This window comes from Prunus persica, chromosome G5 (assembly GCF_000346465.2).
Source record: "Prunus persica cultivar Lovell chromosome G5, Prunus_persica_NCBIv2, whole genome shotgun sequence".
Taxonomy (NCBI): domain Eukaryota; kingdom Viridiplantae; phylum Streptophyta; class Magnoliopsida; order Rosales; family Rosaceae; genus Prunus; species Prunus persica.
The window spans coordinates 13,137,772-13,154,828 of NC_034013.1; the positions used below are offsets into that span (position 1 = coordinate 13,137,772).

The 17,057-nt window shown below is 35.9% G+C and overlaps 2 protein-coding genes and 1 long non-coding RNA gene across 3 annotated transcripts; 2 read left to right on the plus strand and 1 right to left on the minus strand.

The window, feature by feature from the left end:
• On the minus strand, positions 2,940–5,552 carry LOC18777058 (ethylene-responsive transcription factor ERF113). Its single transcript, XM_020563303.1, has 2 exons — positions 4,838–5,552; positions 2,940–3,887 (listed from the first exon to the last, which is right to left on the minus strand). Exons 1-2 carry the CDS (start codon positions 4,992–4,994, stop codon positions 3,229–3,231), a joined length of 816 nt encoding a protein of 271 aa, XP_020418892.1. The 5' UTR covers positions 4,995–5,552; the 3' UTR covers positions 2,940–3,228.
• On the plus strand, positions 11,636–13,127 carry LOC109949102. Its single transcript, XR_002271584.1, has 2 exons — positions 11,636–12,683; positions 12,788–13,127. It is a non-coding gene; the product is annotated as an uncharacterized LOC109949102 (long non-coding RNA).
• On the plus strand, positions 13,377–17,046 carry LOC18777416 (zinc finger MYM-type protein 1). Its single transcript, XM_020563468.1, has 2 exons — positions 13,377–13,501; positions 13,720–17,046. The coding sequence occupies exon 2, from the start codon at positions 15,000–15,002 to the stop codon at positions 16,785–16,787; it is 1,788 nt and encodes a 595-aa protein (XP_020419057.1). The 5' UTR covers positions 13,377–13,501; positions 13,720–14,999; the 3' UTR covers positions 16,788–17,046.

Sequence of the window (17,057 nt, forward strand, 5' to 3'; positions counted from 1 at the left end):
TTCGAACATTTAACAAATCAACGGCAAATTATGAAGAACTCTGTGTTTTTGATTGATTGAATAAGTGAATTACATCTGAATTTATAGAGTAAGATAACAAGAGCTGCTTAACTCATCAGTTTGAAATTCAAAAACAACACACATCTAAACAAACAGACAGCTATCAACATCCTATCCTTTGTAAATAGGAAATTGAAAAACAAGATGGAGATTATCCGTCTTCAAATTGCTGAATTGATTAACAACCAATAATTAAGTCTAGAAGGTTTCTACAAAAGCTTACCAGCCTCGGCTGATTCAGACTACATGCTCCTTTGCATGGTGAATCACAGCCGTCCATTTTCCCTACCGTGCAAAATGCCTCACTCCTCTGAATTTTTGTCTCCTCCTCACATATTCCCCAGTTCACACAGAACACAAATGTATGCATATAAAAAAGTTATTATTTGCATTCTAGAAAGTTCATGAGGAAAGCATTTAGTTAGGGTGCAATAACAAATTAAGATATTTCTAAAAAAAGATCCCAAAGATGACAAATCAATATAGATTTGGAGGTGGTATGTTTTAGAGAGAATTGTTAAAGGGTTCCAGATTATATTTCCATATTTTAGCACTGGAATGTGTCTGTTTATTTATCTTTATTGGGCTCTGGCTTTGTTGACGTTGATCAGGGTGGGCTTGAGATTGGGTTGTGATATTTATGGCTATCTAGGGTTTTATGTAAACTCTAACCCGTAAAGGATTCTACGCTAATGCATAATTTAAAGTCCAAACCATTATACCAACGAGATGATTTAGCCCAATAAAAAATAATCTTAACTTGCAAAACAGAGGTCTCAGGTTTGAATCCCACATCATTATAGATGTGTGTATGAGAAACTAATTTAGACTATTGCTTACTAAAAAAAAAAATTCCAAACCGTTATACTCCATATATACAATTAAGTATAGAAAAATTGAGAGTTGGAACGATCAATCCATTATATCGCTATGAACTTTATATATTATTTTTTTGGGTATAAAATCCATATGGAAAAAAGGGACTGATGAACTCTCAACCTAGCAATTATCGCAATGAATTTGATGTTCACAAAAATATAATTAGTTACAATAATAATAGTATGAGATTTTTCTGGTCAAAGAGAAGAAAAGACCAATTAAAAAACAACCAAAATAGCGAGTTAAGCAGGAAAAGGATTGGAGCCGTAAAGGTTGACGAATGGAGCCGAAAGACAGAGAGCATCGTCAAAGAGAAGCCGCCAAAACAGCAGCTCCTCAACTCATTAATTAATTGAATGTATCGATCAAAATCGTGAGTGGGACATACCGAGCCAATTCCGCCGATTTCAGATGGTTCTATTCTGTATGTATTGGATATAAAAGCGTAGGATAGGTTAGTTGGGTAGAGTAATATACTCTTTATTTTACACTCGAATTCAAGTTCAACTTGTCTACCTGAAGTTTTTTTATTTTGAAAGCATTTTTTATTGAGAGAAGCGATAATATATTAAACTTCCATACACTATACGAATGCTAGAACTCGAACCCAAAATCTTGCATGAATGAATAAATACTTCAAACAACTATACTAGAAGGTCGTTTGCATCTCCCCGAAATTAAGCTAGAACAATATAGAATATTTCTTGTTTTTTTTTTTTATAAAAAAATAATTGTGTTGACTCTTGCAACTTGAGGCAATGCCCAAGTGCAAAGAAATTAAGGTTTGAGGATTTTGTTTTCTTTTGTTTTTTGGACATAGCAGCTTGGAGGATAGTGTGAAGTCCTTGGTTTATGAATTCGATCGATGATGGCCAGCTTTTTATGTCTTGATGAGTTTTGACTCCTTGTAGGTAAATCAACTCAAGAATTCCACTTGACTTTGATCACAACAAGAGGTTCAAATGGTGGTTACATACATAGCATAATTATATAAAAAAAGGAACTGTAATTATCAAATGGATTGATTTGAAAATTAGGTTACTTTCCACTCTAGGAGTTCTTTTTTTAAACAATTATTTGCAGCCGGGTTTTCTAATCACATTTACATTGCATGTAACGTGTGCGGTTTGAACAAAATCCACACGTTTCGTGCACAAATAAAATTGAACCTTTGATTAACTAGTGCAAACCTATAAAAAGAAAAGAAAAACTAATTAGTCTAGGTAGGATGTATGTGAATGAAAAGAAATTAAGTAGCTACCCCTTTAGAACCTGATTACCTAGTGAGGTTGTAATCCGACTTAGTGCTAAATAGTTCAATCCTGTCCTAGTCGAGTCTACCAAACGTGACCTTAAGAAGCTTAATTTTGGATTTATAACCGTTATAACTGGGAGTTTTAGATGAAATTGAGTAAATCCTATTGAACCTATATATTATATAATTAAGCAAATACATATTGAACGTGCCAAATTCTATATATAGGATTATATAAAAAAATTGTATATATGTGTCACACATAGCCAAGAAGGACGGTGAAGATAAAAAATATAGTTGGGAACGAGAGCATAAGCTGACACATTTGTCACACATAGCCGAATTTCATGACCACTATAATTAGTTGACATTTTATAATGATTTTAGAACAAATATTTCCTGGCCTGAATTAGCTGCAAACCCGCGTTCTAGCCACTTCTATCTAACCAAATTGTGTGTGTTTATATTGCCTTATAGCTAGACTCTCTCCAGATTCACCGCCTATTGTCCCCTTGTGTGCTGGCCTTTGCCTTATAGTATTAGAGAATCTATTATTTGCACAAATACAATGTATCGATCGATCGATCAGCTCCTCCCTTTGTCACTTTTTATGTTTATGTTTTCGACCGGACCGGTTCGGGTGCTTGGGAAGGTTAGGAGAATCCATGTATCTTAATTCAAAAGGTGGCAAGTTTTCAATCTCATCATCTCATATCACCCTCATAAATGGAACTGGTATGTTCTCTTATATACTTAGCTTAATTACCAGAAAATCTCTCTCTCCAGTCAAACAAATACTAGGGCTTTCTAATGTCAACCCTGTTCAACTTTCGCAAACTATATAGCTTCATGACAAACAAAGGGTTTAATTCAAGAAAACAAAAAACAAACAATTAATGCATAAAAAGCAAACAATTAATGCATGAAAACTTAAGGAAACAAATATATAGAATGAAAATCATGACTTCTGCTCCAAGATCACTTTTTCATTCTCTCTTCATCTCCCCCAGATAAACTTGGAACTTGTCTTGATACTAAGGGTGCTGTCCAAAGTCTTTCTTGTTCTTATAAGGGTCTGAACTCGAAGAAGAAGAAGAACCAAACGGCTGCTGCGCCATAGAAAAGCTTAAGGGCTGTTGTTGTTGCACATGTTGATCTTGATCTTCTTGTTGAGATGGTACGAAGGCCACTGAAGATGATGATGAAGATGTAGTAGTGGTAGCTGATAAAGTCTGGGAAAAAAATGATCTTTCTCTCTCGTAAAAAGTACTTGGTAAAACATCATAACTTAGGTTCTCATAATTACCGCCTCGAAAATATTGTGCATATTGATCAGGTTGAGTAAAATTAACATTATTGGGATTTGCCTGCAGTTGATATTGATGATCAGAAAGAGGCTGATTGTGATGAGCCAATTCAGTTCTTCGACTCCCCCCAGCTGCTAAGTCCTGTGGCCCAGTTGTTGTGAGATAACCCAACTCATCTCCTCCTTGAACTCTTTCTGGGAAATTAAGCTTAGCTTTGCTTCCTTTGAATCTCAAAGCTGCCGCATCATAAGCAAGTGCGGCAGCCTCGGCTGTTTCGAAGGTTCCAAGCCACACTCGGGCTGCCTTATTTGGATCACGAATCTCCGCCGCCCATTTTCCCCAAGGTCTTTGCCTCACACCTCTATAGTGCCTTCTCCTCACATTACCTTCACAAACATGTAATGTGTTTTGCCAGGTAAATTAGTAACTAAGCACCTTAATTAGGTACATTCAAATAGAAAGTAGATATGGTATAGGAATACTTTAGCACTCAATGACATGAACATATATTTCTTTAAGATATGTGGTAGCTAGCTAGTATCCATCTCTTGTGAGAGGTAATCATCAATATCGGAATATTATTTGTACCATGTTAACTGAACACTGAGTGTACTATTGCCCTAATAGAGGCAAGACTCACTTCTATTAGGGGATGATATGTACACTGAATCCCGTCAGTTAATATGAGACCATAATAGTTCTTATTCTCAATATTATTAGCAAATGTAACATATGTATAGCATTGTTCATATGTTGTTATTGTGCACCAAATATTAATACATATGGCTAGAAACAGCTCGGGAAAAGCATTAGGAAACAAGTAGATCCATATGAATTACTTATTCATCAGAAAAATAATAATGTAACCCATATATACTATGATTTCTAAAAGTTAAAATGAACCAAAAAGATTCAGAATTTGGAAATGAAATTAAAATAGAATTCTAATCAACAATCATTAATAAGATGCCCACCAAAAGAAGACAATCATTAAGATGGAAATGGAACCATTGGTAGGAAATCTACAGCAAACCTTAAATCCATCATAAGCGGAAACCTGATTAGGGCACTTATTGATTGATTGATTGAGAGAGAGAGAGAGAGAGAGAGAGAGAGAGAGAATGATGACCATGGTCCATGAATCCATGACGGACTTATAAATCTACACAAAATCAACTAATAATTAGGTAGTAGATCGATCGATCGATCGATCCATATGAATCCTAGGTCAGTATAACAGACCTCAATCAATAATAAAGTAGCAAGCATGAAACATGCTTAAGTACTAGCTATGTATATATGTAAAATCTTGGTCAACTGTCCACATATTTAAAACCTTGATTTTGAGCAGCCTGCAGTTGAGGAGGTTGATCGTCATGCAATTCCATGGCGCTGGGCAGGGGGTTTACCAATGGCTCGGCGGGCACTTGAACCACTGGGGTTTGGTCAGTGATTCCAATCACTTGAGCTAGAGCTGAGACCATGGCAGACATCTCTTGCTGAGATCGAGCTGAGGAAAACGGCTCAAAGATTTGATGATCCTCCGCTTTCTCCTCTGATTCATCACCAGGAAAGGGCCTCTTCCCATGCTTTCGATCCACTTTATGACCTTGTTGATACCCTTGATGAATATATAGATGAAGTTTTATGCTAAATCATCAATATTAATTATTCTTACTGCTAGCTAGCTAGAAACTAAGTACATATATTTCTTGTTTTTGATGCACGTGCATATATATGAATCAAGATCAAGAAGAGAGAAAGAAGTGAGAGGACAATAGCAAGGAGGAGGAGGGAGGAAGAAGAAGAGGAGAGAGAGAGATAGGGTTTGATACAGTCATATATACTTGTCCTGGCCTCCTTGGTGGTGTGAAATTTTCGAGCTGATATGTTGAAAAAGCATATGGTCCAACTTTAAGGCCTTCTATTCTGTCTCCCTTTTTCTTTTTGAACTATAAAGCTAGGCGTTTACTTTTGCGACCAAGGACTGCGCATAGATTATCTCATCACTTACCCTTTTTAAATTCCAATCCAAACTACTATATAATATTATTTTACGTAATTTAATTGCTTTTCTTCTTTGACATACTCGATATGATCATCATGCATGATGGTGTCATTAACATGTTGATGGACTTATCCAAAGAAGAGAAAGAGGACTGAATAATATCTGCACACTGCATATGTCAAGCATGCATCATGCATGGAATGTGAAGTTATTTAACAATTGTATTGGCATTTGGCATGCATTTTCATGCTCATTTGGTTTTCTGTCATATGGGGTTATAAAGGCTCAACTAGTTGCTTGGTTGTAAAGACAATATTTTATTTTATTTTAATTTTAAATTATGAGGATAAAGATTTTAACTCAAGTGCAGAGTGGAGAGCACACCCGCTCTAATCAACTTGTCGAAGTCCATGTATGCTTTGCTTGAAATTTTTAAATGTGGCAAAAGTTTATAAACAACCACAAAGACTTAAATACTGCATGCAAAGACACACAAATTGATTTCGACCTTCAAATTATATATACCAAAAACCAAATATATGATGGAAGGTATAAATAAAAAATTGAATAGAGTTGCGGCAATTGCCTAAGCACCCCCCATATGCACTTTGTAGCATCTTAATTACTAATTAATTTGATTAAATAGTTGCCGAACTTGCTGTTTCATTCAAGTCTTAATTATTACGAAAGTGGAAAAGGGACGAGGGTAGGTGTGTTGTGTTAAACTTGATTAGAGGTTTCATGCATTAACTCAAAGTACTTGTCCAGAGAAGACCTAGCCAATTTTGAAGACCAATCCAAGTTTTTCAAATGATATGAATAGTTTATGTAAAGTGGCCCACTAACATGAAAGCCTCCATGGACTTTTTTATTTGCCGAAGAAACCCATGGACTTTAACAAATCATCAAGTCTCTCTAAAAAAAAGTTCAACTAATCTTGTTTAACTGGAGGTGTATCATATAAGTTTGATATTATAATTTGTTATAAATCTAGAAGAAATTGTAGAGAGAATTGAGGTATAGAGAAAGAGTAGAAATCTGATCTTTATTAAGAGTTTTCTCAATCTCATATGTATCTGTATATTTACAAAGAAAAGGGTGAACCATTTTATAGGCAAAGCCTCTTCCAACATGTGGGGCTCCACCATATTATTTTACAACACTCCCCCTTGGAGACCACAATGTATGGAATATGGCTCGTTAAAAACCTTGCCAGTAAAAACCCAGTGGGACAAAAACTGGTCAAAGGGAAAAAGAGTACATAATCATGTGTAACATAAAATTCTATGTATATTGACGCGCGTGCGACACTGCCTCGTTAAAACCTTGCCAGGAAAAACCCAGTGGGATAAAAACCTGGACGAAGGAAAAAGAGTACAGTGTTTGAAGATCTTTATTGATAGCGCGCTCTCCCTGATGCTTGGCAAAATATCTTTAAGTCATACTGTTGATCAGCTTTCTGAATATCGTAGTTGACACTGCTTCTGTGAGTCAATCTTGAGCGACACTGCCTCGTTAAAACCTTACCAGGAAAAATCCAGTGGGATAAAAACCTGGATGATGGAAAAAGAGTACAGTGTATGAAGGTCTTTATTAATACCACGCTCCCCCTGAAAACTTCATGACTAGCTTTTTCCAGTAAGCGACCATAGAGATTTCCAGAGTCCGCATATCTAATAACACTTGGGCTATTTGTAAGTTCACTCAAAAATATGCCCGTATATGGTGTTATGCTGAGATAGCATCAAATATGCCTCACATCATCCCAAAATGATGGTGATAGAGTTGAGCTCTATCTGAAAATACGATGTACGGTCCAATATACTTCCGGAAAATCCTTAAAGTGTCCAACGAATAATCCTCATAAAAATGCTTCAATACTTTCTTAGTATAAGCAAGAATCTCGTTGGTATAATGCTCGATCGAGACAAATATTTCATGAATTCTGCATAAGCTTTAATGTGTTGCAGTCACATTATAATCAATGTACTCACTGAGGTAATTTATGCATATTAATATTGAGTACAAATTTTGTGCTTCAAGCACATGTCCTTTAGGGATTTGCTTTATGCAATGTCAATCCTCTCAACGGATTTTGTTTAAAAGGGATTAAACTTTATGACACATTATATAGCTTTTACCCAGCTATTTATACATCTTTTAGGAAATCGCTTCTGGCGATATGCTCCGTGCATTTAATAACCCTTAAAGATAATATGTTGGTCTTCGTAATTGTGTAATAAATGGGGGCACAATTGAATCTGTAAATATGGAGAAAACCCAACATTCCTTGTTTCTGCTAGAAACAGTGTGTTATACAAAGTAGGTATATTCCCTTTTATTCCCAACACCCAAGTATAAATTTCAGTATTAACATCTTTTGGGGTTCATACTGTGGGTTTGTTCTTTCACGTTCATTCTCATTTATAATGGAATTACCTCGTTCCATTTTGGCCAATAATATTGTCGACATTTAATAATTGAACGTGGTTCCAATCAACACAGCCCATTGATGATTTGAGTAGCTACTCCAAAACCAAAAATTGTCATTCATCAATTCATGATCCCACCATTCTCATTTGCATGCGCATGCATCAATTATAAGCATTTCTTTGCTTTTGGGTACCCAAGCCACTTCATGGGGCTTTTATTATGTGAGAATGTGGATTATAACCTCCAATGGAGCGTTATTTTACAGTAGGGCGTGGATAATCTCTATTTAGAGAGTTGGAACATTTAGAACCCATATATCTGTCATGCTGCAGGCATGCCACAGATTAATACATTCATGTCAATTAATTGCTGGGACCTTAACCCATATTATGGGACTTTAACCCATATAATTTGCTACGCATTAGGCGTGCACAATATCAATATTGACATGTCAAAGGATTGTCCTTTCGGGACTTCAATCCACATCAATTGCTACGCAACAGGAGTGCATCATATTGATCACTGCTATAGCCATATTCTGTTCTTATGGGACTTTAATCTATGCAGTGTATTATCAATGTATCCAACTTACAATCTGTAAAATTTGCATTAATAATTCATGGATACATACAAGCCATTCTTTTGGAACAGACTTATCTCCCCATTTGGTTACCTTTCAAGATAAAATATCAAATAAGGATATAAACATAAAATAACACAAGTATTGCTTACATCCTTAGGTGGGAGAAACTTTTCTCAAGTATCATTCGAGCTTGTATCGGCCCAGTAAATGTAGCGCTTGATGATTTAGTTATATCCTGCAAGAGCAAAATCACAACTCTTTTTTCTGTCAAAAATAAATAACCCTCAGAGTTAGGATCACTTCATGGATTCTTTCTTCAGATGTTCATTCTAAAGAAATAAAATCTCTCATGAACAGAGAGTTATAAAAAGAGAAAAAATGCAAAAATAATGTGATATTGATTGCAAGAGAAGGTAAGCAATCAAGGAATGAAGCTGGTGGGAGCAGACAACAAGCTCAGCAATCAAGGAAGGAAGCTGGTGGGAGCAAACAACCAGCTCTCATTTCTCCTAGTCTAGAAGAACTTCCGGAGATTAGAGCATAAGGTCGCCTTCACAGTTCCCTGATGTGGCGGAAACGTGATCAGGGATAATCTCGCTTCCTGAATGGATGATCAGAGATAGTCTTGCTTCTCGGGCATATGAAGTGCTCACTGATAAGAAAAACAAGTAGAGATCGCATCACTAGGTATGGAGAAAACTGAATGTCTTCTGCAAAGAAAATTTCGTTAGTAACACATTTATACACAAATAAGAGGAATAGGTAGAACAGGTGAATTTCAAATTAACCATAGGAAAATTGCGAGATTCTCGGGGTACTTTTGAAAAAGTAGTTCCGTGAAATCCGCAAAGCAAGATCGGCTTTTGACGAAAATAATACTTTGAAAACGCCGAAAGTGTCGACAAACATTAATGGAGGCCACGTGAAGTTTTGGACTCTGGGAAAGAAAAAAGAGAATATGGGGATCCGAAAAGATATTGGGATCCTGAAAAAACTGTAGCCATATTTCCTCCTATAGATATTGCCTTTGCAAAACTTGATTGGAGCAACTGCGTTTCAACTTAACTTCCTTCATTTTCTGAAACTTTAGTTTTCTTAAGGCTTTCTTCGAAACCTTCTTAAAAATGGCTTCCTCTTCTTCCTGCCCAAATTATTTCAATTTAAATGATACTCCCACAACAACCAGTGACGCCCAAGTTTGGCGTCCATCCTTTGTATCCAAAAATCGTCATCTCACAGTTAATGATTCTGTGATGATGAATGATGCTACTGCTGTCATAGTAGCTAGGAATTTCATTACTCCAATGGATGAAATGTTGTTGACAGGGAGATCAGAGGAAGAGGCTATTGATGACACAGTGGCTTTTAGCATTCAGAGTGCTGCTTCTGTTTCTAACATGGCTGATCGTTTGCGTGCCAGAGCAAACGAGGTTGAGAATTTAACAATTGAAAATTCGTCTCTCCAAAGAATGCTTCATGAGTCTCAACAGGAGGTTGAGAAACTTAAAGGAGAGAATAATGCCTTGTTGAAATTGGTGAGTTCGTACTCTGTTGATACACTGAGAAGGCTAGACATGTTGCAGGTCTCCAATGAAAGAATTTTGGGAGACCATGAGAGGCTCATGGCTAAGCTTAAGAGGCGTCGTCCTCTTCCTTCATAGGCTTCCAGAACATAATGTATTTTTATAGATTTTACAGGGCCTGCACCTTCATTGCGGGAAAAAATCTATCTGTTGTATGTTCCTGTTATAATAATTGCGTACATTCTTAAACTTGCACCTGTGGTTTTTACGTCTTTTCAAAATGACGGTTTGGAACCTTGTGCCTTATAGGTTCAAATAACCACATCGACTCTCCCAAATTTCATATTTCAACGTATGTAACTTTTGGCCTGTGCTAAACACAAACTCAGAATTTATTCGCCCTTTTCAAATGGACATGAAATATGAATGGAGTAAAAGCCATGCTAATATCTCATATATTTGGGTTCATGAGCTTCCGGCCCAGATATAACAAAATATGTGGGGAGTCTCAATTCGTCATTCTCTTATGCCAAAGAAATATGTGGCGTACCACAATTTGCAATAATACCTCAAGGGTTGTCCATTTAATTGTTGGAACTTTTCTGGCATCTCATTTAATTGCTCATTCATGAGTTTAAGGAACTGCAGGTTCCCCTTTTGAATAGTGATGGTTTACCCAAAATGGTTAATATTTATGTATACATCACTATTCATATATCCGGTACTATTCATGTGTACAGTATATTTGCCAGTACAGTTATCATCCATGTGTACGGCATTATGAACTAATACGGTACTGTTACATCATTAAGGAACCCCATGTCCTTATTTACATGTCAAGGATCAAGGACCCTCAAGTCCAATCACATGTTTACAAATATAGTACTGGAGAGACTGCCAGCTCTCATATTAACATCATCATCAAGGATCTTCAAGTCCTGATGTAATTGTATGATGAGTATCAAGGAACTTCTGGTCCTGATCTGTATACTGTAAAAAAAACTCATCATACAACACATTTAATCCATAAAATAAATTGCTGGTAAATAAATTACTGGTATGGACGATAAACCCGCATCATACATTTAAATAAAAGTAAAGGCGTGGACGATAAACCCGCACCACCCTTTTAAATAAATGTAAATGTGCGGTAAATAAATTACTGGTATGGACGATAAACCCGCACCATACATTTAAATAAAAGTAAAGGCGTGGACGATAAACCCGCACCACCCTTTTAAATAAATGTAAATGTGCGGTAAATTAATTTCATAAATTAAATTGCTTGCTGTATGGACGTTAATCCCGCACCATACCTTAAATAAAATTAAATGTGCGGTAAAATAAATTGCTTGCTGTATGGACGTTTATCCCGCACCATACCTTAAATAAAATTAAATGTACGGTAAAGTAAATTCATAAATTAAACGTGCTTGTATGGGCACTAATTCTGCTCCATACTTTTAAATAAAAGTAAAGGCGTGGACGATAAACCCGCACCACCCTTTAAAAAAAAATACTGTTGTATGGGTAATAAACCTACACCATACAATAAATATAATATATTACCATTTAATATTATAATTATATATATAAGTATTGCTACTGTGTATAATATGTTATCCAGTGAAAGTGCTGTTCTTTATCATGTTTTGTGGGTGCTGAGAACGTGTTATATTCTTTATCATGTTTTGTGGGTGCTGGTGGGAAACTCATCATTTCGGTGGGTGCTACCATACATTGAACCTGCACTCCCAAAGAAGTAACCCAGCCAGATGTCTAAGAATGAGCCTCCCAGTACAATTGTTGTCACCCAAATGAAATTTCATCACATTCCTAGTTTAGTTTCACCCAGAATTCAAAGGATGAAGGGGGCGTATCAATTGAAAGGCTTTCATCCTTGGTCAAAAATCTTCCTCTGCCACAGTTTTCCACCGAGAGGTATTTCAAGTTGTTCTAGCATAGTCAGTGGCATCTTTGAAGGCAGAAACCAGACAAGCCATAGGAACCACCTGTGTCCAGCTTCGTGTCATAGCAGCAACGGTTCCCCCTGCGACAGCACCAACAATCAGACCATTCACCCAATCACTCTTTCCCCGATATCTTTGAAGCCCACAGTGAGTAGCAGTACAGATTCCAGCAACAAGTCCATATTGAAAGCCACACGAGCTAGCCGACCTCGCCACAAAAGCGGCCTGAGCTACCCCTCCTAGGCCTTGTTTACGAGCCTCGTGGGGAGCGGAACACAAACCCCAAATTGCACCAGACGTTCCGATGTGGAGGATAGAATCAACGGCGAGAAAAGCATCAGATTGCATCAGATCGGCGATGATCTTGGTGCGGGGGAGGAAGGCGGCGGCGTGCTGGAGGTCGAGCATCTCACCGCGGAGCTTCTCTGGTTTGGCGTTGACGAGGACGAGCTCGTTGGCCAGGTCCTGGGTGAGGATGGTCTGAGCGATGGCCTTTGAAGAAGGCCTGGGTTAGGTCGAGGCCGCTGGAGCCTAGCGAGCCTGGAGAGTGACGGAGAAAAATGGAGGTGAACCGACGTCGTTTTGCGTTTGTTTTGTAATTTGTCTTGCAACTGCTTCGGTGGCATGCCTTGAAATGTTGTTGCTGTAAATTTGAACTTGAACAGGTTTGGATTTGAACCCATGTGATGTTGTTGCTGTAAATTTGAACTTGAACAGGTTTGGGTTTGAACCCATGTGATGTTGTTGCTGTAAATTTGAACTTGAACAGGTTTGGATTTGAAACCATGTGCTCAGGTTCAAGCAGCTCATCTTTCAGTGGCAAGAAAAATCGAGCAAGTTCCCGGCCAAGGTTTCGACAAATGATCAAGGGGAAAAATGATAAAAGATCTGGGTTTCATCAAAGAATTCAGCTGGTATTGTTAAAGCGAATTCGTGCTGATAACGTGTTATAAATCTAGAAGAAATTGTAGAGAGAATTGAGGTATAGAGAAAGAGTAGAAATCTGATCTTTATTAAGAGTTTTCTCAATCTCATATGTATCTGTATATTTACAAAGAAAAGAGTGAACCATTTTATAGGCAAAGCCTCTTCCAACATGTGGGGCTCCACCATATTATTTTACAACATAATTAAATTTTTTTAGAAAATTAGGTAAATATATAAAATTATAAAAATATTCTATATTATTTAATGTATATAAATACATTCAAAATAAATTCAAAAATCAACAACTGTATATTTTTTTAATTTAATTATTAAGATGAAATACCTTTATTACCCTTTTAACATAAAATTTGAATTAATCAGCACCATATCAAAACTCATTTCACGACCTCCAGTCTCTCATCTTCATCTTCAACCCCAATTTTCAGTTTTTGTTATTCCACCTCAATTTTTGTTCAACCTCATCATTCTAAGCTTCGTCGGAGGCCTCTCCTGGGCCACCGACGATGATGCGCTGGAGAGAGCCTTTTCTTTGTTGGTGAGATCATCGAATCGAAGGGCCGTTTGGCGTATATTCTCTCTCTGCTACTTGATCTTCTGTTTCTCTATGTTACTTGATCTTTCTCTCCCAAAGATTGAAGATCGATAGATTCCTTTTCATTTTTGTTTATTATTGTGTATTTGTTTGATTATACTCTGGCGTTTTGGTTTTGATGGACGAATTTGATTTGATTTGGTTTCTTTTTGTGTTTCTAGATCATCAATGATCGTGAGATTGGGAGGTCCAGGGACTTCAGCTTCGTCACCTTCAGGGCCGGCCCTTGGTCAGAGCAACTAGGGCCATCGCCCGGGGCCCACAATTGATTGGGGCACACAAAAATTTTTTAGTCCATATATATATATGCATATGCAAAAAAATAAAATAAAAACTAAAAGTTGAAGGGCATATGTGATATTAGTTAAGAGTTTTACTTGGTATTGTAAAACAATAATACAAAAGGATGCCAACAGATCTAGAAGAAAACAAAGTCAACGTCCTTATTGTTTTCCCAAGAAGCAAAGCCTCTCTGTCTGCAGTTTGGCTTGAAATCGATTTTTATTTCTAATTCTCTCTGGAACTAAGTGTGGAAGGAAGGAACAAAGCTATACTTTGAGTTGGAAGCTGATTATTCTCTCCGAAATTGAGAGCACCAACACCAGAGCACAGCATACAGGACCCAAAATACAGGTTTTATTGTTCTTTCTTTGTCTTCATTTAATTAGTTTTACTTTTATTGTTCTTGATTGCTTGTGTGTTTATGATAAATTTTTTAAAATGTTTTCTAAAAAGCAACTTTCTGGAAATCTCAAAAGACAAAAAAAGAAAAAGGAAGAAGAAATCGCTCAAAACCTAAGAGGATCTTTAAATAAATATTTCCTTAAAAATAGTGAGGCACCAAATTTAGCTGAAGAACATAATGAAAATGACATAAATGAAAAGGAGAACGAAAATGAAAATGAAATTGAAACTAATTTGAACCGTGAAGTACCAAATTTAGCTGAAGAACATAATGAAAATGAGAACACAAATGAAAATGAAAATGAAACTAATTTGAACATTTATGATCCAAGAGTCTGGGATAATCTTGATCTAAAAATGAGGGATTTACTTTTAGAAAATGGTCCTATAAGAGAAAATAATCACAAATTCCCTATTGATGAACAATGCAGACATTTTTCTTCACATTTTTATCTTCGAACATTACCAAATGGGGAGACTCATGATAGAAAATGGTTAGTGTACTCAAAGGAGTTGGATAAAGTGTTTTGTTTCTGTTGTAAGCTGTTTAAAACAATGCATGCTAGAAGTCAGTTAGCAAGTGAAGGATCTAGAGACTGGAAACATCTTGGTGATAAGCTTAAACAACATGAAAAAAGTATTGAACACATTACTAACTTGAGGTCTTGTGTTGAGTTGCAAATAAGATTGAAAACAAGTCAAACAATTGATAAAGAACTACAAGAGCTAATCAAGAAAGATACATTACACTGGAAAAATGTTATGGTCAGAATCGATCATTGCTGTTGTGAAATGTCTTGCTACACATAATTTGGCATTCCGTGGAACAAATGAAAAAGTTTTTGAAGATGGCAATGGTAACTTTTTAGGCCTACTTGAAATGATCTCAGAGTTTGATCCAGTAATGCAACATCATTTTCGTCTCATTCAAGATAAGAAAATTCATTATCATTATCTTAGCCATAAAATTCAAAATGAGCTGATAGATATTTTAGCATCAAATGTTAAACAAATAATTATTAAAAAAGTCAAAGAGGCAAAGTATTTTTCAGTGATTCTTGATTGTACTCCTGATGCAAGTCACAAAGAACAAATGACTTTAATATTAAGGTGTGTAGATGTTTCATGTACTCCGATAAATATAGAAGAGTACTTTTTAGAGTTTCTAATTGTGCAAGATACAACTGGATTAGGAATTTTTAATGAATTGCAAGATGTAATAAAAAAGCTTGAACTAAATATTGATGATGTAAGGGGGCAGGGCTATGATAATGGATCAAATATGAAAGGGAAAAATATGGGTGTACAAAAAAGATTACTTGATATAAATCCTAGAGCGTTTTACATGCCATGCGGTTCTCATTGTCTTAATTTAATACTTTGTGATATGGCCAAGTCATGTGTCAAAGCAAAATCTTTTTTTGGAGCATGTCAATGCATATATACGGTATTCTCTAATTCAACAAAAAGGTGGAATGTGTTACTTGATTATATTGATGGTTTAACTTTGAAATCATTGTCAACTACACGCTGGGAAAGTCACATAGAAAGTGTTAAAGCAATAAAATCTCAAGCTTCTAAAATCAGAGAAGCTTTATTTAAATTAGCTGAAATTAGTGAAGATGCTAAATTGAGTAGGGATGCTGAAAGTTTAGCATCAGGAGAGCTTTCAAGTTTCGAGTTTATATTAAGCTTGGTTATTTGGTATGACATTTTGCACAAGATTAACTTAATTAGTAAAAAATTACAATCTGAAGACATGCGTCTTGATGTTGCTGTAAGACAATTAGAAGGACTTGTTTTATTTTTTGAAAACTATAGGATAAATGGGTTTACTTCTGCCATGATTGATGCTAAAGTAATTGCATTAGATATGGAAATTGAGCCTGTATTTCTTAAAAAACGTCAAACCTGTAGAAAGAGACATTTTGATGAGATTTCCAATAATGAGAGGGAACAACAATCATCTAAAGAATCCTTTAGAACTGATTACTTTCTTGTCATAGTGGATATTGCTCTTGGTGAATTGAAAAGTAGGTTTGAACAATTGCATATCTTTGAATCTATTTTTGGGTTCTTATTTGATGCTGCAAAATTGACTTCTTTGGATGAAAATGAATTGAGAAGCTCTTGTTTGAATCTTGAAAATGCTTTAAAAAATGACAATGATACTGATATTGATGCAAGAGATTTAGAGTCAGAATTACAGGTGTTGCAAGTGATGTTACCAAGTGAAGCAATTGAAACAGATAAACTATGGACATCCATTAAAATTCTAGAATTTGTAAAGAGTGTGGATATGTTTCCAAATGTAATGGTTGCTTATAGGATATTACTGACTATACCTGTGACTGTGGCATCTGCTGAAAGAAGTTTTTCTAAATTAAAATTATTAAAATCTTATTTGCGGACTACCATGGCTCAAGATAGGCTAAATGGACTAGCTATATTATGCATTGAAAGAGATATGTTGGAAAACATTAAATATGATAGTATAATTGATGATTTTGCTTCTAAAACTGCAACAAGAAGACATTTTAAATGATCTTTTGTGATTAGGATTTCATTGCTATTTTTATTTTGTAGGTGCATATGAAGGTGAAGCATAGGGACATGCAAGTTAATTTGTTGTTGATTGTAATGTTTCAATCGGGTACTCTTTTTCCTTCGTTTGAGGTTTTATTCCCATTGCGATTTCCTCAAACAAGGTTTTAATGAGGCCCAAAGTTTTCTATATTATTGGTTGTAAACTCTTATAATTTTAATAAAATTTATTATTTGATAAAAAATTGTAATTATATTTATTTATTTGTTT